At 35.3% G+C, this 24914-nt stretch overlaps 1 protein-coding gene across 1 annotated transcript; it reads left to right on the top strand.

Moving 5' to 3' along the window:
• The first annotated feature begins 2922 nt into the window (after positions 1-2922).
• Positions 2923-24118, top strand: LOC136416562 (cholesterol transporter ABCA5-like). The gene is made up of 31 exons (XM_066401799.1): positions 2923-3318; positions 11401-11608; positions 13517-13687; positions 14029-14216; positions 14275-14503; positions 14563-14792; positions 14843-15029; positions 15080-15223; positions 15582-15732; positions 15787-16010; positions 16060-16235; positions 16293-16407; positions 16464-16613; positions 16668-16803; positions 16858-16965; positions 17021-17197; positions 17547-17768; positions 17822-18166; positions 18229-18430; positions 18536-18719; positions 18934-19270; positions 19324-19598; positions 19650-19790; positions 19850-20062; positions 20118-20299; positions 20410-20596; positions 20661-20752; positions 20985-21121; positions 21181-21291; positions 21348-21444; positions 21502-24118. The coding sequence occupies exons 2-31, from the start codon at positions 11507-11509 to the stop codon at positions 21509-21511; spliced, it is 5223 nt and encodes a 1740-aa protein (XP_066257896.1). The 5' UTR covers positions 2923-3318; positions 11401-11506; the 3' UTR covers positions 21512-24118.
• Positions 24119-24914: the final 796 nt, after the last annotated feature.

Genomic DNA, 24914 nt, shown 5'->3' with positions numbered 1-24914 from the left:
CGCAAACTTTTTTGTTTTATTTATTTTTTATTAAATGATTTCTTCATTTTACATTGTTTATTTTACTGAATTGGCCAGAAAATAATATTTTTTCAATGAAAAACTTAAAATTTCTCTGTACAATAACAATCGTCATTAATTTTTAAATCACATTCATATTCAGTGGCCATATAAAAAAAGGCATCTGTATGCGTGTAAAGCAAATTTTAGCATTAATATTATGATATCGTACGTCGTACATAAGTCCGCTACAAATGGAAAGAATATTGTCCGCTTTTAAAAATGTAAATTGCAGGAACAGAGAGATAACTAGCCTGAATAAAGAGAGTTAAAGCGGAAATCCAATAGAAGTGCAGACGAATAACCGCGCTACAGTGCTTTGGTTGGTTTTTACACGAATTTAGGTGATTTGTTCGTAAATTTTAATGAAATTTACGGGAAAATATTTAGACTAGTGCGGAAATGTGTGCGCTTTTGATTGAGTATTCACTACTGATTACTATGCAAGAGAGTGAGTAGTAGTTTTGAAACAGGGCTTTGAGAATATAGCAACATAAGATTTGGGTAAGTTATAGATATTGGGAATAAATCAAGTCAAAAATAACAAGATATTAATTAGGATAACAAAAGGTTCTAGCTTTACGCACTATATCATCATGAAAGAAAAAGTCTTCGCGCATTTAATTATTAGCCGGGTCATCAATCAAGGTTTTATCCAACAGGTTTTCGTAATACTCAATATTCCGACCCCATCACTATAAACTAGTCGATTTCCTTGATATCATAATACTATAAAACACATTTGTCTAGCTTCTTTCAGTGATTATTGATATCTCCTCCTCATCCAAAGAAGTTTTGAGATTAGGTGATGATTAAAACATAACCCAGATGACTGCGCGGATGGTGTCTAATTTTTTAAGTACACCCTGTATGTACCTAACACGCCTATTAGAAATTGGCAGGTTGCCAGTTCTATTTAGTAAATAGCTGATAATCTCTGATGCCTGCTTACACATATACGATTCCTAGATTTTTTAAACCTCACACTGACTTTAAACTAAAATTAAAACCCGATGTATGAATAGTATGAATACCAGTTGTGAATTTAGTATTTACAGCCTCTTTATCGAAGCATAGTCTTGGATATGGGAAAATCATGTGTTCCGTTTTTTCCCAGATTTATCGTTAAGTGTAAATAATTTGCTTAATTCCTATACACTCCACACATACTGAGCGTAGTGCTATCGGTATCAACTTGTTTTGGATGTAATGTGACTTCAAGTGAAACACGATATGTTTCACAGATAATGATATTTTACAGTGCCAATGTTGAGAATAATTGCGGTATGTATATTTACTTATAATTCATTTATAGTTGGCTCATTCATTTATAATTAACTGGTCGTGATTACTGAAGCGCTCAGTGAAATTAAGGTGGTAAAACAAACGATGATACCGACTTTGCAACGCTGCCAAATGGCGTCATAGGTATCAAAAACCAGGAATTAGAGCAGCCCTAAATCTAAACTTTTCAAATGAATAAAGTTTGTTTTACATTCCCCCCTGGATGCCCATTTGAAACCTTCCGTGTACAACGCACGCGTCCCAGGGACAGTAACATATTCAGATTTTGAGCAACTTAAACCGTGCATGATTGCGTGACAGAAAACTAAGGTAAAAATCGCCGCGGAAATTTCAACCCTTTTAAAGCCGCTACAAAGGGTCTAATTCACTGTGACTGAAAGCGAACCGACTAATTAAAATAATTTACACTATAAAGGGAAAAGGTGGCTATAGTAACAGCCATATGGTTAAAAATGAGCAAATGTCAATTTCCTTGCCCTGTTTCAAGGGTGTGGAAGTCAGGCGAAAAACGTGCTTTTTTCACCTTATCATGCCCTTGCCCTTATTTTATTGATTAATCTCCATTTCGTTTGGTCACTTTTCGAACAAATGACTACGTTCCCCCTATTTTGTTTATAAATAGATATTCACTTAACATAGGGAAGTTGGCAGACCATCTAACAAGATAAACTTCACGGGTAAATGCACTCCCAAAGTTTTCAAATGGGAATTGGGTCGGGCTTATCCAGCCTTAGGACTGTGACTATTGACATGAAGCTGGATAATACTGGTCCTAGAATTCTGTTGTCGGGCAAGGTTGCCTTGCAATAGCATTTTCTTCATCAAGTTGGCCAAGACTCATCACGTTCCGACTTGCAATACGAACACTAGAGGGCTCTCCACATCTCTTTCTCTTAGCGCTCAACTTGGACTCACATGTGGGGACCTTGGGGCTCTAACTGAAATGCTGCAGCGACATCAAACACTGGCCAAACATGTCCCGAGTTGTCATTCTCCCCTTTATACTAATGTACCAAGCTACGGCTTCTTGCAGATTGATGTCCATCGAAGAAGTCCCACCAAAAAATGGTGGTTTTATCGACCCGCAGTGACTTCCTGGGGGACTTCAAACGACCAGTAACGATAGTCCAAGGAGGCATCGCTGTGTGCTTCCCGCATTTAAATACCTTTCTTATTTTTGAAGGTATTTAGCGTCAAACACGTGCATTTCAGCAGTTTACAGGGCGACATTTTCGCTTATTGTAGATACTCGAGAATATCTAGAAAAACACATTTTATTCAGTCCAATGGAGCAGGAAGAGAACGAAGAATTTGCTTCAGTTTAACCCGCCGTAATAAGAACTTCCTCCTGGGTCCGCTGACGCTGTCACGTGTCATGTATTAGCGCCAATATGGCGACGCTTTCCGGTATTCCAGAACGCGAAAACTCAGCCTGGAAAGTTCACTTGGTTCTCTTCGGATCTTGAACGTGTCGACGGAAAACTTCTGTCTTTTCCCTCGTATCACAAAACACCAGCATTCCGAGCGGCGTCGGCGTCACGACGCATCGTCCTCTCACCCCTCGCAAAAGACGTACATTTGTCAGCCGATATTTCTGCTTCGTTCTTTGTTGAGGGGTGAATCGAACCAGATAGCAACGTCGATAGTTCCTGTATAAAATTCTCGGTTTTTAAAACCCTTCCGTTGTTCCGAAAGCGCGGCGGTAATTGGCAAAAAAAACCGGCTTAATTTCCGGTTCAGGCGAAATCCGGGTTTAGGGGGCAAATCTAAGATGGCCGACGCACGGGGCAATAGAGTGAAACTGGATAGGACGGGGTAGGGCAGTGCCGCATGGGGGGCAGTTGATTTGAATTGATTTTGCTGATGCCTTTGAATAATTCACGTATTGTCGCTAAAGTTAATATTTTGAGACTGTAATGACTTTTACAGTGTTACATAAGCCGAAGGTCTTGGGTAAGTTGTATTCATTGTTTAACTAAAGCACTATTGCGATGCAGCATAGAGTCATGTGCTTGGAAATTGATTGAATATCGGGTTTGAATTATTTAAAATTCCACCCCTTCTCGGAACAATATCCCTATTACCCCGAATTTGAACAGTGTTAAATTCTAGAAAATTTCATAGAGGCCTATTTGAAAATGCACATTTAAATGGAAATTGATGATGGTCCCTTAACGTGAGAACAATAACCAATTAAACGCCGTTTTAGACACATTTTCTGAATGAATGAGACACAATAATTTGGAATGTTTAAATTGGACCATTATGGGCAAATCGCAATCAATTGTAGCAGGTTATTGCAGTTTCAAGGTTGCGTGATAATTTGAGATAAACAGGCAGTATAAAATCTATTTCAATTTTCTATTTTCAATTTGACTCAATTACAGTTCTTTTGTGAGTAATTAAGGCACGTGTCGACATTGCATAAAGTGCTTCATTAATGGAGAGTTCCAAATAGTTGATTTCTTTGCAATTTTGTAGTTCAGAGCTAAATATTCTGTGTTATATCGATCATTAAATTTCGCTTAATGTAATTGAAACCTACACAATCCTGAAGCATTCAAAAATCGTTCAGCTTCGGACAACTTCTGTTAGCTTGTCTTTTTCAGACAATCTTCAGTTATGGCTGAGCTTATCAAGTATTTGTAGTTGTGTGGCATTAATATTTTTACACTGGCCATTTTCTAAAAAAATACGTACATCTTCTTCATCTTTACTAGGACTTTCTTATATTTCTTTCTGTCTTTTCTTTTACCGTCTGTCTTACTCTCAATTTAGTTCGTTCAATTGCTTTTGTGCTTCACTCCTGACTGTGCAGGCTCATGGACTATATAAGTTTATGAAAGGATAGGTTCGCCTTTCACCCCGTTTCCATTGTGTGACCGCCATCAAGTATTACTTCAGATGAGAGATGATATACAGGGTGATTCACGTAACTGTTTCATTAGAAACTTTTGTACTTGTAACTAATCTAAATTTTTCATATTTGGGGGTTAAGCTAATATAGATACACTCTACTTTTTAAAAATATTTTGAAGGTCATATCACTTCCGGTTATACCGGAAGTCGAGGTCAACTTCCTTATTTCAAATGGAACACCCAGTATATTTTTGCATTTTTGGAATCTAGTGATTAAACTAATTAAATTCTTATTAGGTACTCCTATACCTAAACCTAACCATTTTAAAGATATATTGGTTTAAAAGAAAAATCTTTCTAAAACACCATTTCTATCAAATTTAAAATTCTCAGCTATTATTGAAGCTGGCTTTACGAAAATTTGCTGACATGTTAACCAGATATGGTAGATTAGGTTAATGTGAAAAGTTTTTATAAATATCATACAGGGTATCCAAAAAACCACGTCATATTTAAAGAACTTTAATAGCAAAAAAGTCGCTTATTTCAAATGGAACACCCCATATATTTTTATATGTCTAGAATCTAAATTGAATTCTGAATCGATTATTATTAAGCATCCCTATACCTAAAATGAACGCTTTTGCTCTAATTTGCGATTTTTTAATATTGTACACTAATAATTCTAAGTATCTTAGTTGGCTTTGAAAAGAACATGGCTGCTTCCTGTAACATGCGTTAATGTAATTGTCAATTTAATAAGTTCGCTCAGCAGTTTAGAATCATGAACTTTAATAATACTTATTCAAATAGTGATATTTTTAATTTATTCTTTATTCAAGGAGAGTGTAAGAAAGTTTTGAAGAGGACTTGCCGTACATTCAACGAAAGATATCCGCATCTTCCGAAAATCACAAAGAACAAATTTAGGATATTGGAATCAAATTTTTTAGGACATGGAAAAGTTAAAACTAAAAAGTTTTTTCTAGTCCCATCATAAATAACGAAGACAATGAAATCACCGTTTTAGGATATTTTAATGCAAATCCGAATTTTTCTATTTGAAGTGCTTCTAATGATTTAGGTTTGTACTTTTATTGTTATTAATGATAGCTTTTGAAGATCTTCACCCCATTACAGTTAATAAAGTGACACAACATGAAGTTAAAAAAATTATTTTGAAATGTTTAGAAGTTAATGGGGGTCACATTGAACATTTATTTTAATTTAATTTTATTTGTTTTTATTTATTATTGTTTTATTTATGATGGGACTAGAAAAAACTTTTTAGTTTTAACTTTTCCATGTCCTAAAAAATTTGATTCCAATATCCTAAATTTGTTCTTTGTGATTTTCGGAAGATGCGGATATCTTTCGTTGAATGTACGGCAAGTCCTCTTCAAAACTTTCTTACACTCTCCTTGAATAAAGAATAAATTAAAAATATCACTATTTGAATAAGTATTATTAAAGTTCATGATTCTAAACTGCTGAGCGAACTTATTAAATTGACAATTACATTAACGCATGTTACAGGAAGCAGCCATGTTCTTTTCAAAGCCAACTAAGATACTTAGAATTATTAGTGTACAATATTAAAAAATCGCAAATTAGAGCAAAAGCGTTCATTTTAGGTATAGGGATGCTTAATAATAATCGATTCAGAATTCAATTTAGATTCTAGACATATAAAAATATATGGGGTGTTCCATTTGAAATAAGCGACTTTTTTGCTATTAAAGTTCTTTAAATATGACGTGGTTTTTTGGATACCCTGTATGATATTTATAAAAACTTTTCACATTAACCTAATCTACCATATCTGGTTAACATGTCAGCAAATTTTCGTAAAGCCAGCTTCAATAATAGCTGAGAATTTTAAATTTGATAGAAATGGTGTTTTAGAAAGATTTTTCTTTTAAACCAATATATCTTTAAAATGGTTAGGTTTAGGTATAGGAGTACCTAATAAGAATTTAATTAGTTTAATCACTAGATTCCAAAAATGCAAAAATATACTGGGTGTTCCATTTGAAATAAGGAAGTTGACCTCGACTTCCGGTATAACCGGAAGTGATATGACCTTCAAAATATTTTTAAAAAGTAGAGTGTATCTATATTAGCTTAACCCCCAAATATGAAAAATTTAGATTAGTTACAAGTACAAAAGTTTCTAATGAAACAGTTACGTGAATTACCCTGTATACAGTGTGTAACATTTAACCAAGAATATCGAAATATTTTGAATACTAAACAACCTATAAAAAAATGTTTAGTATTAAACTTTAGTCACTCTGAGGGGGAAATGTATTGGTGCTAAAGTTGATTATCCTCCATTCCCCCCCGATGGACGAGTCAAAGGTTAACTTTTTAATTTCACATTGCAACCCTATTTTTTTACAGATTCGAGTAATAGAGCTAAAAATTTAAAAAAATTGTTCGAATAATTATTTCGATTCATGCTAGAAAACATTGTAATTAACGAAATTCAATTCATATCTTAAATGACAACCTTCACTTAAAAAAAATTCTATGGTAATAAAATGTGATAAGTAAACAATAACGTAAACAAATAAAACATCTACTTTTAAACATTCTGTTGTTAATATTGCTTCACGATGGAGTATTTGACTGTAAAAGAGAAAATCGAAATGGTTTTGGTGTACGGAGAAATTGGTAGGCATCTAGATAATGCAGTCAATTTCTATGCTCAGCGTTTTCCTGAAAGGCCACGATCCCGGACTCCTTTCTATCGTGTGATTAAAAAAATTATTAATGAAGGGACAGTAAATCAGAAGAAAAGAAGTCGTCCAGTTACTGTGTGTGGAGAAAGCAATCAAATTGCAGTCCTAGGTGCTGCGGCTTTTAATCCCCAAGTGAACACAAGAGAAATATCAGGATTATCAGGAATTTCTCATATGAGCGTGTGGAAAATGCTGAGGATGCACATGATTCATTTTTACCATATCTTTTTACACGAAGAGCTCCATGAGAAAGATATTCAAAATTATTAAAACTTTTATGAGTGGGCATCTGGACAGATAGAATAAAATCTCCATTTCCGTTATGTATGATTATCTGACGAGTCACTTTTTATAAATCACGGTATAGTTAATAGGCATAATATGCATTACTGGAAAAACTGCATTGGCTTCGACGAGTTGAGCACCAACGTTCTTGAACTGTCAACGTATGATGAGGAATCATTGGCAGTAAATTTATCGGTCCCCATATAATTGAAGGCAACTTGAATGGTGAAATGTACCAGAATATTTCGGAAAATAATTGCCCATATTATTCCAGCACTTTTGCAGTAGCACGGGAAGTTCTTAATCGTAATTTTAACAGTCTATGGATCGGTAGATCTGGTCCGGTGAATTGGTCTGCTGGATCTCCAGATTTTACTGCACCAGATTTCTTTTTGTGGGGATATCTTAAAGATCAAGTTTATAACGAAATACCAACGACATGTGAGGACATTATCCTGCGAATTATAAATGATTGTGCCAATATTTCAGAAGACGCACTTCGTAGATGTGAAGAGTCCTTAAAACACCATTTTGAACATTTACTTTAAATAAAAGCTATATAAAAATTCAGGTTTTCATTAATTTTAAAGCAGATATCATCAAACTTTCGGTAAATCATAAGTAAAAGAGAAATAGAATTTCCTTAATTACAGCGCTTTTAGCATGAATTTAAAAAATATTTCAGTTAATTTTTTCTTATTTTTAGTCGTATTGTCCAAATCTGTAAAAAATGGCAATTTCAAATTAAAAAGTTAATCCCACTCTCGCCCACACGGGAGATGGAAGGGAATCAACTTTAGCATCAATACATTTCCCTCTCAGAGAGATTAAAGTTTGATACTAAACATTTCTTTATAGGATGCCTAGTATTCGAGATATTTTGATATTCCAGGTTAAATGTTACACTCTGTATACATATACAGGGTGTAACATATCATCATGAAAATGTTTTAGAAGGCGATAGTACTCTGCAAAATAGTAAAAAAAATGGTAATAGATCCGTAGTCAAAAACTCACTATCTTCAACATACCCTACCCTCCAAAAATTTGGAAGCGTTTAGATTAAAAAAAATTTTTTAATTTATATTGATTCCTTATAATATTTTTAATCATCAAAGCAAAAAAAAGAAATGCAGCTACACCGTTTCATCGCTCTGAGAATTATTGCGTCAAAAAAAGTAAACAACCGCAAATCTAATTCCGTGGTACTCTCTTCAGTTATCGTGTCAGGAGTTTCTTTTACCTTTCATGCGTTACCCGACACCCAATAAACTTTGTTTACCATATAGATTTCCGTAGCTTTTTCTTCAGTTCTTAAGAGATCATTGAAACAACACCTCGATATTTTTGCTTTTAAGTGTTATATAATGTCAAAACGCAGTGTAATATGTACCTTACACCAAGAACGGTATTCAGAGCGGGGAATTGCAAAAAATTTAAAATATCGTACAAAGGTGTTCACAGCACTTTGGTCAGAAAGAAGAAAATAGAGTCAAATTATGAGAGAAAAAGAAACTGACGGCCTAAAACTACTAATCATCGTTAAGAGGATCATTGGAGTCTCAACCAAGTGTCTCACTGCACCCCAAATTGCTGCAGTAGTTAAGGAAGGGCAGAAGAAAGCAGTTTCAATAACCATTGTCAAGAAACGCATTCGTGCTGCTGGTCTTCGAGGATGTGAGGAAAGCCTAAGCTCACCGCCATCAAACACAAGGCAAGTAGACTTCAATGGACTAAGAGGCACAAAGACTGGACCCAGGACCAATGGAATAAAGTTCTCTGGACAGCCGAATCAAAATTTAAAATTATTGGGTGCTATGGGAGAGTATTCGTCCACCGATCTCGCAATGAAAGGACATCAAAACTGTGCATAGTGCCAATCGCCAAACATGGAGGAGACTGCGTGATGGTTTGGAAAAGTTTCGGGGGAGACCAAGCTGGGTCTTTCTACAAAATTGAAGAAATCTTGAAAAAAGAAGGATATTGAAAAATACTTCGACAGCAAGTCATTCCTTGACTTAAATCTTATAGGATCACCGTTTATTTCTAGAAAGACAACAACCCCAAATACTCTTCAAAACTCTGCACATGTTATCTATAATAGAAAAATTAAAAGAAGCAAAAACCATCGAAATCATGAAATGGCCATCGCAGTCTCCAGATTTTTCACCAATGGAGTTGGCATAGGATGAGTTAGATAGAGGAGTTAAAAATTGTTCTCCATCTAGTTCTAATGAACTTTAAACCGTCCTAGAGGATGAGTGGACACAGCTGATAAATGAATATCTCACAACATTATTAAAAAGAATGCCAAAAGTTTGCGAAGCAGCAATAAAAATATAGGAATTCAGAGTGGCAAAGTTCACATTTTTTCTCATATTTCGCGTTTTTGTCACGTACGCTTCGAGCTAAATTTTTGTAAATGTAAAACGTCAAAAATAAAAACAACATTAAAACCGCTGAAACTCAGCTATGGCATTCTAGATTACGGACCGGAATATGTATGTTGGATTTTCTTAATTGGCATTGATAAATAGTTTTGCAAATTCTGCGAAAACGGTGAAACATATGAAAATACGGAGAGAGACCAAAAAGCTAAAGAATTGAAGAAGGAATTTAAATTTAGTATCAGAATCCATATAGAGCCCCCCCCCCCCCCCCCCCCTCTCCCAAAATACAAAGCATAAATTAGTACATAAGCCAAAAAAAAACCTTATACTCTTTATATGGGTACCGACAATTTTGATATTTTGCTGTACAGGATCTTGAAGAAAATACTTGTACGAAATTTCAAAAATTTAACTGAAGTCACATGCGAAAAAAGCGCAACATCTCAAAAAAAAAAGTGAAACTTTTTCACTCTGTACATTGAAAATTGTGCGTTTTCGACCATAGATCTATTAGCATTTTCTATAATTTTACAACGTGCTATCGCTCCCTGAAATATCCCCATGATGATATGTTACACAATGTATATATATTTTTTCTGCTTCTCAGGATCTCTGTTGCTATTTGCGAATCTACTTTTCTTCAATTTTTATCTCAATCACTGTCTCCCAATACCTTTTAGTTGCCTTCTAGTGTGTCTCTGATTTTAATAGGAGTTTCGTGTCGGTTTCCTTGTTAAATTCCTCCATGCTGATGTTACTGAGGTCTTTTCTCAGATCGGCAAATTTTTGACATCTCAATTATCCGTTTTTTTTGGAAACCAGCACTCGTCAGTCTTCGACTTACCGGCCCTCTTCAAGCATGAGTATAAAATTCCGTGCCACGTGAGTGCCTGGCTTAGGTAGTAATCCATGTCTTTCTAGAATGAACCCTTTGATCCATCTCTGATATTTCCGTCTATCTCTCCGTGCATACTTCCATTAACTTCCCTCTGGTTTCCTGCTTCCGTTTCAGATCCATGGATTGAGAAATTTCTAAGACATGATACTCTACTGCTTCCATCTTAACCTATCCTGATTAAATAGTTGCAATAAGTGTACATTTCAGAAACTGCTATGATTGTCTGCATACTCTTCTATGTCGAGCATTTCGGGAAGTAGGGCTCTGCATTAATCAAAGGCAACATTGCTAATGTGCTGTTAGATTTGCAATAAAGCTAACTTTTAGGGAAACCAAAATCGGATTCGGGTTAAATAATATTATGTTTTTTATGACCAGTTACGAGAACCTACTGGTGATAGTTGGTTCTACAGCATGGATGGCTTAAAACTTATGTTCTTGTTATTCTATTAATTCGTGGAAATCTAAGATAACAATAGATATCCTCTGCAGGTTCTTCTCGGTGCCAAACTTCTATCTTTTCCCCTTTGATGCGGAATTAATAAAACATTAACAATGACTTAATAATTTCCTCTGGCCAGCATGCTATTTTTAAGCTGCCCTTTAAACCCCATCCTATCTCCGGTATCCTTTATAAAACGAAATTATGAAGGTAATTTGGCAAAGGTCAGGAATATATTGTTTCCCTGCCGTGTTTCATGCCCCAAATTCCCAAGCTACACTCACCTAACGTCAGCCTTGAATATTTAATTGTCCCGTTGTGTGATCGTGGACTTTTAGCCCTAATTTATATTTATTTAGGGCTAATTGGCATTTTCCCTCACCTTCAAGGAAACTGAACCCTGTCGTTTTTTTCCAGGTATGATTCCGAGCGCGCTATCAATCAACAACTTCCCCATTTAGCAAGCGACTTCGTTCAGGTTTCTTGTTTTTGGAAAAAAGGGAGTGAAAAGGAGAGGAGCAAAATGGGCGATCAGAGGAGAAGACTCATTTATTTTGCTCAGTTGAGAGCCATGCTGAAGAGGAACCTTTTGCTGAAAAAACGGGACAAAAGAGCAACGTTATCTGTAAGTTGAAACACAAATTCTTGAATTGAACTTAAAAAAATTGTTGCTATTCAGAAATCAAAAATTCTTGTATTGGGCTATAAATTGATCTAAATATTAATTTAAGTTCGAGGTTGTTACTTGCAAAACTTGCAGTTCTTAGGCTTCGAACTGTGGCTGCAGACTCGGAATCTGACACCCTGGAAAGTTCGGGTTAGAGACAGTTAGAGCTCTGGGGCGGTAATGTTCGAAGTATAACTTTTATCTCCAAATTTTGCTGAATGTCAGTTAATTTAGATATTGATTTTCTGAAATTGTAGAAGTGAAAAAATCAGGGTAGCTAAATCTGAGCTAATTTCTTGGTTTTAATAGAAATTAACTTAATGATCCAGGAGGATTCTTGGGAAAATATTTAGGAGCATTAATTGATAGACATCTGAAATGGAAGTCTCACGTGGAGTACTTCAGTAAATAAGTACCCTTAAAGCTGGAGTGCGGGTAGGGCCTTCTTTTAGTGGTTTCTAAGCTCTTGGTTAACTGACGGTTCCTTTTTTATAATAAAGTCTCCAATAGCCTCCAGAGACTTATTGGTAAATCTACTTTTTCTGTCAACATACTTGCGATGTACGAAAACTAATCACAAACTAATCAATGCGTGATAAACTTGTCTTTTTGCATACGAAACTGGGTCATGTTCAATACCTAACGTAAATAGAAACCTTTGCGAACAAAGCCAGCAAAACGCAAGTTCCAAATTCTGAGAAGCGGCATCTTTACAAGTCTAGTTGGATAAAAGGGTGTTTATACAAGCATGTTCAAACACGTGCATGCATCTGCTAAATGTTGCGAATAGAAATACTTGAAAACAATACCCACACGGAGGGATTTATGGGTATAAATATTCTATCGAATTTCCAGGCTTAGGGAGATGTGGGTTTTATTCCTGGAAGTCCAAACAGGAGATTTGTAAAAGGAATAGGAACTGAAAAATTAAGTAATTTTTCTTTACAAATTGGGTCAAAAACAACGATAACAGCTCGAGTTTCCTGCGTCGTGATTTTGGCAAGTTTCTGAAAACCCTGGGGAAGAAAACACGCTCTTAAACGTATCTCAAAATTAATTAAAAAAATTAACCTTTACAGTTACACAATCTCAAATGTATTTAGCACCCTCAAAAAGCGATTGAAAGGCTTAGAGCATTATTTCTTTTAATAGCCCTATTATGCTTATCATAGGTTATTTTCTGGCAATTTAATATCCTCGATCAGAAAATGACAACACTGCTCCAAGCTTTTGTCAATTATCGCCCTGCACTATTGGTTGAAAGGTGCATAACGTTACTAGTACCATTTCTCGCACTGTTGCCTGCGTGACTAAATAGTAGTTTGCACTAGAGGGGAAAATTATTTCTTTTACTTCTGCGAATAATTTGAGTCCCGACCTGAAGCGGGGAAGTATAATATAGGAAGTGATATTCGGAGAAGTAAAATGCATCTTCCCCATAAGTATGCATCTGATTTTTCGAGAGCGTGCTGTTTTTTTTAAAGAGCAGGTGTTATGTTTACCTATTTATGATATGTAGGAAACGGAGGAAAGCATTTTCCTCCCACGGGAGCAAAGCAATAGTGCTGTTTGGAGGAAGTGTTTAGTATTATAGTACTGAAGTGACATCGGAATTCAATTTCTTCAATATTCTGAATAATAGTTTGTTATATTAAATGTTTCATGAGAAAGTACATGCATTGAAATACGTCAATATGTACTGTTGGCAAATTTAAACATAAAATTAATCTGAAATGTTTGTAGATTAAAATTTTATGTTCCCTCTCTAGAAGCTTACACAGCTTTGTTTGTCGTTTGTGAAATTGTCTATCATTGTCGTTGTTCACCACTTTCATAGAATAAATGTATAGTGATGTGCTCTTGCAGGAAGTCCTTCTGCCAATATACACCCTCTCCGTGTTATTTTTCGTCAAAGCTGCTGTGCCAAACCCTAACTTTCCAGAAATAAATCAACCCAGAGGGGCAGCAGAGTTGATGGCCAATTTCAGGAATGGCAGTCATACAGTAGCAGTTGTACCCAATTCCACTGAAGTACAGGTAATTTTAACAAAATTATACATTCAGGAAAATTTATTATCACAACTTTAAATTGTATGTATATTCTTTCAATTTATTTAAATTATTTTGTGCATTAAGTTGAAACTGAAATGAGGATGTCTGAAAATCATTGAAAGGAGAATTAACTTTTAAATAAAAGGCAAAGTTTTATTTATATTTATTTCTTTACCAAGTTTGATTAAATTTTGAACCGCAAACTTTCGGAAATTGCTCGATGCATATTTGAACCGTATTTGAGTAAGGCCATAAAAAGGGCAGATGAGTTATAAATGCTACATCGAACTAATTGGAAGCAAAATTTAATAATTCGATACTTTCAGGACTTCCTGAGAATCATAGACGTTCTCCGGGACAATATGAACGAAAATCAATACCATAAAGTACCACCCATTGCCTGGGTGGTATACCCCACAATAGAAGACCTTCTGACCGCCTACTGGATGGAACCAAATGATATTCCATTGGCCGTAATATTCCAGTCATCCGACCCTATTAACGGCCCATTAAGGTAAATTTGTAGCTCATTTCAATACAATTTTGATTCAATCAATTGAATTACCTTTTAGGTATGAAATTAGGACAAACCCAAATTTATTTGGGACACCTTCCACTACTCAATTATTTGGATCACCAGTAAGTTGTAGAGAGCACAATGCTTTTTGGCATCATGTGCCAGGAGTGCCCACCCCTGTGCTGCCTGAGGGGTTGGAGGTGGGGGATAGTTGCCCTGTGAACCAGTACTATCATTCTGGTTTTTTAGCCTTACAAGCTTTGATAGATTTCAGTAAAATAAGGGTAAGCCGCTGTTGCATGTTTTTACCCAAATTTAGTTCAAATTCAAGCGTGTTTTTTAGTTGGATGCTGGCATGGAAAATTTGGTGGTTCCAAAAATCCTCTTGGAATTGTTCCCTAAAGCCTCATATACTGGAAATTGGATATTTGTAGTTAGAGTAATAATTCCCCTATACATCGTAGTGGCTCTTTCCCAGTTTATTACCTATTTATTGATCCTGATAGTGGGGGAAAAGGAGAAGAAAATTAAAGAAGGAATGAAAATTATGGGTCTCTATGACTCAGTGTTCTGGTAACCATCACATGCAGCCCTAAACTTTTTACTAAGCCAAAAAATTCTAGGTTATCATGGTTTATCGTCTATGCCATTTTCGTGCTATTAATAACAATAATATGCTGTACCCTTTTATTTGCCCTCAACATATTTACCACCACGAGCTTCATCATGGTATTCTTGTTGGTGTTTATGTACTGCCTCAGTATTATCATGTTTGGGTTCATGTTGACCCCCTTTTTCGACAAATCACGAGTAAGACATGAAAACAAAGACTTTTCACTATACTTAAGGATATATTTTAGACCGCAGGAATTTTAGGCAACTTCGCTGTTACGATTTTAAGTTTGCTGTACTTCATTCAAGTCTTTGTGAGGGATTCCAGCTCTGTTGCTTTGTGGGTGGTATCTTTGATCAGCCCTGCTGGGTTTGCTTTGGCTATGGACAAGGTTAAGATACATTAATGAAAAAGAATTGATGAAAATAAGGATTTGCTTTTACCGATGATTCTAAAGGCAAAGTGTTTGAAAAGAGTTGAGGTATTAAAATTGAAATTCTAAGCGGATTTTTCTGTCTTCAAACCGAGTGTAGTTGTATGGCTCAAAGGATTGAGGCGAGCATAGCCTTAATGAACCTCTCGACGTATAGCATGGACGATAGAATGAAAGCATTAACTGTCTAATTAAAGCAATCAATACGTTGTTAATATGGCATTTCCTTCATCTCAATTATTGTCTCATTAGAAAATCCTTATTTTTATTAATTGGCCTAATTAAGTGAGACTTGTTTAACAGCTAAATGTTTTAGGCCCTTTTAATGGATTTAGCGGGAGAAGGAGTGAACCTTTCCAATATATGGAATGGTCCAGATATGCCCTTTGCAGGAAGTCTTATAATGATGGCTGTGGATGTGGTGCTTTATGGCTGGATAGCCTTTTATTTGGATAGCGTTGTTCCTAGTATGATCAAATATTTCCTCAATATTCTAGGCAATGTATGCAAGTTTTCCTTAGGTGAATATGGTGTAAAACGTTCGCCATTCTTCTGCTTCAATCCCTTGTTTTGGTGCAAAGCCAAACCTGCAGATAAAATTCCTCTAAGCAATGGAGAGTCTGTTGGTTCTGTTGGATCACTAACTGCAGGAGATGAAGGCCTATCTTCGGACGTTGAGCCAGTGCCCAGAGAGCTTAAAGGAAAGGAGGCAATCAAAATTGTGGATTTGTTTAAAAGTTTCAAGGTAACTTTCCTGAAATCAATATTTAGGGCAATTGCAAGTCGATTTTCAGAGTTTTCGCAAGAAAGAAGTTCAAGCTGTCAACGGAATAAATTTGAGCATTTATCAAGGGCATATTACTGCAATTTTGGGACATAATGGAGCCGGGAAAACTACGCTTTTCAACATTTTAACTGGATTAACTGCTCCTACGTCCGGTACTGCCTACATCTTTGGATACGACGTCAGGTAGGAATGTTTCTTTTTATATTTATTTGCCTCAATTTATGTTATTCAACGTTATAGAAATCAAAATGATATGGATCAAGTAAGACGCATGACTGGAGTGTGCCCTCAACATGATATTCTGTTCGATAATCTCTCCCCAAGAGAACATTTAGAGTTTTTTGCTACCGTTAAGGTTTGCAATTAATTTTGCCGGTAATTTTGATGATATGATAAGTTGAGAAATTTTAGGGAATTTCCTCTAAGAATATTGATCATGAAGTTACGAGAACATTGCAGGATATAGATTTAGTGGATAAAGCAAATACTCGTGCGATACATTTAAGTGGAGGACAAAAAAGGAAGCTTTCGGTTGGAATTGCTATCATTGGAGATCCAAAGGTATAGCAGTATAACATTTAGTGAAAAGTTCCGTATTAATTTATTTCTTTTTAGATAATAATCTTAGATGAGCCCACGGCCGGCGTAGATCCATATTCCCGAAGACATATGTGGAATCTCTTGCAGAACCGACGACATGGGAAAGTCATATTACTAACTACTCATTTTATGGACGAGGCAGACATTTTGGGTAAATTTTATATCAAAACATGAATTAATGTACTCAAAACATTCGATTTTGCAGCTGATAGGAAGGCAGTTGTATCGAAAGGTTGCATCAGATGTTGTGGAAGCTCTCTGTTTCTCAAAAATAAATTCGGAATTGGTTATCATCTCACTTTAGTTCTAGAAGGTTAAATAACGATTGATGTGATTGAGTGATGAATTTAATTTAATGGGTGTTTTAGGAAATTCAAAAGAGCACGCCATAGCTCGGTTGGTTACGTCCCATGTGGCCAAAGCAGAAAAAGCAAGAAGACATGGTCGTGAACTCAGTTTTATTTTACCACACAATGATGCTGATCATTTTGCTTCCTTATTTAGTGCCATTGAACAGGAAATAAATAACAAAAGTAGTAAATTGGGTAAGGCATATGTGATAAGTAAATCTAAGATATTAAAATATTTGAAAACTCTTACCCTTCATCGCTCTAATAGTATCTCAAATAGCAATAATCATTTATCGAACGAGTGAAGAAAGTATCTTTTAATGTGCGAGCGTGAGGTTTTCAGCATGATCTGCAGAGATTATATCTAAAAGTGATGGGTTTAAGGTTACCTAAAGGCCAATGAATCATAATTAGTAACAAATAAAAAATGCTTAATATACAGAATGTTCTATATGTAAGAGTATAGTTAGAAAGCAAAAAATTATTTGTTGGAAGTTATAGCCTGATATGGATTGAATCATAACCAAATGTCTCTTTATTCTAGGAATCTCGAGTTATGGAGTCTCAATGACAACTCTAGAAGAAGTATTCCTCCACCTCGAAAAAGGTGAAGACGAATTGGATGATACTGTTGACAATCTCTCTACGAAGATAGTGCGAAATCGAGCTTTGAGCAGGAGTTTAAGCCTGCAGAGCAAAAGCACTAGCTATCAAAGTTTGCAAAACCAGGGAAATAACTTGATGGTCAATGGTCAAGAAGTTAAAGGTATTAATACAACACCAAAACCAACTTTTTAAGTGAGTTAAATTATCTTTAAGGTGGAGGCGATACGATGGACATCGGTGGCCTGGAAGTGATCTCCGAAACAAAATCTCCAATCTCAGGAATAGGTCTGGAGAAAATCGAGTGCACACCTAATAATCTGCAAACTATTCTTGCGTTGATAAAACTGAGGTGTCTGAGGATGATGAGAGATATTCAGAAACTTTATTTTATGATCTTACTGCCGCTAGTCTGTGCAGCGGTCACTTTGTATTTCAACAAGTATTTCGACACTAATTATAATGTTAGCAGATCTCTGGAGCTTAATGGAACTAGTTATGGAGAGATGAGTACTGTTGCCATACACAACGGATCAAGGGATAGTATCCGAGAATTTGTTGGTTAGCACATAGTTATACTGAGATTTAGAAGAAATTCAGCTTTAAATTGGTGTTTGTTCCAGATCAGTTAATTTTCCTTGGAGCACGACAAGTGGACTTTTACGACGGCAATTTTTCCACTTTATTAGCATTCGCTCCTCACATCGCTGCCTTTGATGTCCACAAATTCCAAGATGGAGATTACAGTTTTACCATACTTTACAACGATACATTCCAGCACAGTTTACCAGTAACTTTAAACCTTCTTAGCAACAGTATTTACCGGTAATAATAAGAAAATCAGTTTGATATTTGTTAATTATTATATGTATATATTATATTATATATGTATATAATATATTATTATATGTATATGAATATTTATTATAGGATATTGACCGCTGGAACCCAAACTGAAACCTTCGAGCCCATAAGAGTTATGGCTCAACCATTCCAGCAAACGATTCAAGCAGGAGGATTTAACATTGCCTCAACTACACAAACTATTTTCGTGGGGATGGTTTTCGTTTTGGTGCCTGTTAGTTTGGCCATCGATATGGTGCACGACAGAGAGGTAGGATGATGTCTTAAACCTTTTATATTCAGTTGAAAATGAGACAAGTTTCATATGATTAAGAACGATCGAGAATTTAAAAAACTAGACTATCTTGGATACTAATTTTCCTCAATTTTGAGGTGATATGGGTCGATTTGATCGAAAATTTCCAATACATTCGAGATTACTTAGACCAACCTACTTGGTATTTTAAATTTTTATCACCTTTCAGATGAGAACCAAAAATCAATTGCGAGTCAACGGCCTCACAACCACCATGTATTTCCTCACCTACTTCATCGTCCTTATGGCTATCATGGGCATCACCTGTTCCCTCTTGATGGTCATAATGGTGGTCTTCGACATTCCAGCACTAAGAGACTGGCCTGCCATAGTAGTATTTAGTCTTCTTATTTTCATATATTGTCCATCTTCGATACTTAGTTGCACCTGCATTAGTTACATTTTCGACAAGACGGAGTCTGCTTTATCGATTTTGCCCAACGTTGCTACTATGGTTGGATGGCTTCCTTTCATTTTTGTTGTGTTGTCCGATGTAATGAATATCGGTAAGCACGTGGATTTGTTTCAAAGGAATTACTAAAAACTTCCTTTTTTTTAGGTAAAAGAGTAGCCCTGATACTGCATTGCACATTCTCTATAACAAACACCATGTACATACCCTATGCTATATTCTACTATATCCAAAAGGTCTATATGCTATGTAACGTCAATTTAGCCTGTGATAGACTGACTTTGGCCAGTTATTTTACTTTTGAAATTGGGATTTGCCTTTTTGGAATGCTGATCAACATTCCCCTTTGGTTTTTGTTGCTGAGGGTGGTTGATATTAAGAAAACTGGGGGAAATGTTAGCGATGCCTTCAAATTTCGCAAGGTACTTAGTGAAGTTGAACTAGTTTTTTTAGTCTAATCAACATTACTTTAGGGTTCAAATGAAGAAGTTTTAAGCCCTTGTGAAGAGGCAGAGGTGGGAATAAACGGGGACGAAGATGTGAAGGCCGAAAGGGAGAAAGTGAAGAACCTGATTAATTCACATAACGTCACTCATCCAGTGGTAATGGTACATGTAAGAATATGTTCAAAAATTAATAATAAGCTCGAATTATATACCTTATTTTTCTAAAGGACTTGTATAAAGAATACAAAAATCAAGACTTCAAAAGCAACTCAATTTATTTCAAATCTGACAAAACGAGGGAGAAAATTAAAGTTCCAGTCAAATCCCTTTCCTTAGCTGTAGACGCAGGAGAAGTATTCGGTCTCCTGGGTCATAATGGAGCTGGAAAAACTACCACGATGAAAATCATTACTGCTGAAGAAGCTCCTACCAGAGGAAGAGTAATGTTGCCTTATACAGTCTCATAATTAGAAAATCACTGGATTATCTTCCTAGGTGTTCATAGGAGGACAAAGCATAACTTCAAATCTAAGCTCAGCGTTTCAATTGCTGGGGTATTGCCCTCAGCATGATGCCCTCTGGAGAAATATAACCGTAAGAGAACATCTTGAGACTTACGCAGCCATAAGGGGGGTTCCTCATAGAGACATCAATAAAATTATTAATAGATATATCAAGTAAGTTTTCAATATCTTACCGATATTTAAAAATCAATTACAAGGGCTTGCTAACAAATTTTCCTTAATCATTTTGGGTGAAGTGTTTAGTATTGAGGCATTTTTCTTAGTGGTCTACAAATCAACGATCATGCAGACAAACAAGTCAAAATGTGTTCTGGGGGCACCAAAAGAAAGCTCAGCTTTGCAATGGCGATGCTTGGGAACCCGAAAATCGTGTTGTTAGATGAACCAAGTACAGGGATGGATCCTAGAAGTAAGAGGTTCTTGTGGGACACTATTTTGGCCAGTTTTCAGGTAAGTTCAAACTGGTTTAGAGGAAAATTGATGGTGGTTTACGGGGGAGACGAAATGGTTTTAGGGGTCCAAAGGGGCGATATTAACCACGCATTCCATGGAGGAAGCTGATGCCTTATGCTCGAGAGTGGGAATAACAGTTAGGGGTGAATTAAGGTTGGTGGATTTTTATCACATGTTTTAATACTCGATTTGTCTCATTGTAAAAGGAATTAGAGATTAAATTAGAGAACTAATGGAAAGCTCAATAGAGTGTTAAAGGGATTCTATATCTCATAAACTGATTTCATAACTTCTTTCATTTTTCTGCAGTTTTGACTTATTTTTAGAAGTCTGAAAAGTGCATTAAAACTTAAAAAATGCAATATACGAGTATTCTCCGTTTCAGGTGCTTAGGGTCAACCCAACACTTGAAAAATCTTTACGGCGCTGGGTATACGCTTGAAATGAAATTACTGGTCCGAGAGACCACCCCTACGTCAGATACCGGTGATCGGCATCAAGAACTGAAGGATTTCGTTTCAGGTAATGCAAATCTGCTTTAATGGCGCAGAACTTACTTAATTCGTCCAAATTTCTTCTAGAACTCTTCCCGGATGCATCACTAGAAGAGTCGTTTGCAGATAGATTGGTATTTAGTGTGCCTCAACAGAGTGTTCCTTCATTAGCGAATTGTTTCATGCAACTGGAGAAAGGTCTGCTAGATAAAAGATTTCAAATGATTCCAATTTAAAGTTTTGCATTTTTAAAGCCAAAGTAGAACTGGACATCGAGGAATATAGCTTCAGCCAAACCACTCTGGAACAGGTATTCTTAAAGTTCGCCCAGTACGATGAAGTTAACGAGGAGTAACTTATCTTGTGACGACCTAATAATAACTTATTTTTATATTTTCACTTTGTTAGGTGTAAATAGCGTTACTGGAACTTAGGTTTTAGAGCGATTAGTCTAATCCAGGCTCCATTGCAAGGCAAACATGATGGTTTATGTGTTTCAAAATGGGTGCAACCAAGCCTTAGATATTACCTTCATATCTCGCTTTCAGTTTCTGCATAATACGGAATCAAAATTGTTGGATTTTGATTGCTTGTTAAGGAAAGTACAAATTTAAATATTCAACTATTCATCACTGATTTTTCAACATTATCTTTATAGGTTTAAGGATAATTCTTTTCCGTATAAATACATAGCTATTACAGACGTATATTTGTAGATATCGTTCTAAGAAACTCTCGTATAAAGTGGTAATATTCATAGGTTAAAGGAATACCAAAGAATGGTTTCTCGATGTAGACTGTTCTTTAACTACGAGATTAAGTGATATGGTGGGCAAAGAGACTGCTTTGTTTATTTTAAGAGGAAAGGTGATGCAGCGCATCGAAAGCCAGAGAATCCGAGATTAAACAATTTTTAGTGAATTTTAACTAATAATTTGTGAAATGGCAACTGTATTTTTATTTAGAATTATGCTATAATCGGCATGTGGGCAAATGGTCAGAAAAAATCTTTTAAAAAATTCTGTTTTTTTTCTTTTTAGGGCAATACGATCTTCACGTTTAGAACTCTACAAGTGGTCTTGAAACCTTTTGAGGTCGATTCAGGATCATTTTTTTCTTCAAGAAAGACATTTTCAGAATTTTGTCTTTCGGTAAAATCCTAACCTGGTGGAGAATGAGCGGTACTCTCTAATAGAGATACAGAGAAGGGAATTTTGAATCCGTTCGCTTCATCAGGAAAGAGAAAAGTTTTCTTATAGATTCTCACACATTTCCTTCTGTTTGATATTCAAATAGGGAATGGAGATTTGCTGCTCTCCTTTCTCTTCTAATTAAGACAGATATTATACAGGCTGTGACATATCATCATAAAGATATTTCAGGGTTCGATGGTATATTGTAAAATAATAAAAAAATGTTAATAGACCCATTGTCAAAAAGGTACTATTTTCGATATACAGGGTGGCAAAATTTCACATTTGTTCTCATATTTTGCGTTTTTCTCGTAAGCCTTCGCGTATGCCTTAAGTTAAATTGTTTAAATTTTGTATTCCTATTTTGTTTAGTGTCCTCTACAACAAAGTGTTAAAATCGTTAGTAGCCATATACAGGATTTTATGTTTTCTTGAGTAATGTACTATTTTATACTTTACACGACATCTGATACCAAATTTAAATTATTTCTTCAATTCTTCAGTTTTTTGGTCTCTTGCAGTATTTTTGTATCTTTCACCGTTTTTGTAGAATTTGTCAACATATTTATCGATAAAAATTAAGAATATAAAGGACGTAAACGAAAAAACCACCCGGTTCAGTTATTAACTATCTGAAGCAATTCGCGACATTTAGTTAATTTTTTTAAAATAAGAACAAAATTATGAAAACTGTTGAAAATGTCCTTTAAAAAATATGAAACTTTTCTACCCTGTATATTGAAAATGGTGCATTTTTGGCCATGAGTCTATTATAATTTTTTATCATTTTGCAGAGTACTATCGTTCCCTGAAATATATCCATGATGATATATTACACCCTGTATATATTGAAGCGGGTGGTTTTCCTGTAAGAACTCGGACGAGGAGTTCTTCTAGAAAGATAAATATTTGAAAAGGACAAAACGAAAAGTCGGAGGCATATATATCAAAATTGGAAGTAACTGACATTCTTTGGTTTCACCAATTAATTATCAGAATAGCCGAAACCTTTTTGCCGAGTCTTTCTGCGGAGAAGCTTTGCTCTACTAGATATTCCTCTTTCCTAAATAGTTCTCTAATGCTAAAAATAATTGAATATTCCTTGCTTTCATTAATTAATAAGTAAAGAGGAGGTACAAGGTTCTTTAATCTTGGCTTATATACATTGTACAAATAAGCCCCTTCTTTTGGCTGCGTTATCCTCTTTTCTGAATTGCCCATCAAAATTTGCAAGTAAGTCAATGCTTCCTTTAACTATTTACCAAAAAAACCGGTCAAGGCATGTCATTTAAAAAAGCTCATAAAGAATGGAGGGGGATCTGATGCTCGGACGGATAAAAAGGGATAAAGGTAAGAAAATTTCTGGAAATATAATACAATGAAGTTCTCACCATTTTACCTACTTAAGCAGTTCTTAAAAATTGAAAATGAGGAAAATACTTCAAACAGTTAAATTTTTCCGAAAATTTGCCCATATCATTATTTGCAAATGATATGTGTGATATAATTTAATTCATTTTAATTTAATCTAATTTTACGAAGTGTTTAAGGCAATGTGTCTAATGAAATCCGCTGTCCAGTTTTACAAGTTTTTCGATTTCTTGTCAAAAATGCTTCAGTTCAGTTTTTTTCTTTTGGGAAACATGAGGGTGTCTATGTATAGAAACGCTGTTAAGAAATGGCTGTTTAGGCTGATTTATTTATTTAAGGTTGAGTCCGCTGAAATAGGAGTAATTAAACGTAATGCGCAATAAGATCATCAATTATTATTTACTCCTACGATTAACATTTCATTAGGTTAGATATACCTGTAATAAACTGTTGCTACTTTGTACCTACCTTTCATTTCTTGACCATGCTCCTCGGACTCGCGATCAACCAAAATCCAATGGGCAAGTGAGAATCTTTTTATATTGTAATAATTTTACATCATAATATATTACAGAATTTGTTTAAAACTATACTTTATTAGCTTATCTTCCTAGAAAAAGATTTTTTCGTACTGTTTGCTAGTGTGGTCATTTTATATTTCTAACTTAGATGAGTAATTAATCTAACACCTGCAGGCTGTCCCAAGTCTTTGCTCACTTCGAGACAGCCTGTGCTATATACTTAGGTATTTTTACTTAAATCAATGGTATTGCGAAATTTCCCATTCCTTTTGTAGCCGTGAAGTGGATTAAGGCTGACTCGTACATTTTATACAAACGTAATTCTCATGGCGCAACTTTTACTTTAAGCAGGAGTGACACTTTTAAATTACCTCGTAAGTTTCCAATTTCGATGAATTTTTGCCTTATTGACAAACCATCAGGTGCAAATCTTTGTAGTTTATTCAAGTTTAAAATCTTTTACAAACTCCTTATTGCACAACCTCAATGTATTGCCTTTAGGTACTTTTGATACTTAAATTTTAATTCTGATGTAGGTAGTAGAAGCGTTGGAAGCACTACTCGATAACAAACAATTTGAATAGATAAATTAATAATTTTCCGACTTTTTGAGCGTTTCTGATTCAACACTGTTTTGCTGCAAATATTCAGAGTGGTCACTCTGTGTATCACATTATTACCTTCATAACATAACCAAAACACTTACGTTATTATAAATGGGAGGTAATTTATTGAA

The sequence above is a fragment of the Euwallacea similis genome, chromosome 23 (genome assembly GCF_039881205.1).
Source record: "Euwallacea similis isolate ESF13 chromosome 23, ESF131.1, whole genome shotgun sequence".
Taxonomy (NCBI): Eukaryota; Metazoa; Arthropoda; class Insecta; order Coleoptera; family Curculionidae; genus Euwallacea; species Euwallacea similis.
This window is presented reverse-complemented; position numbering and strand designations above follow the sequence as displayed.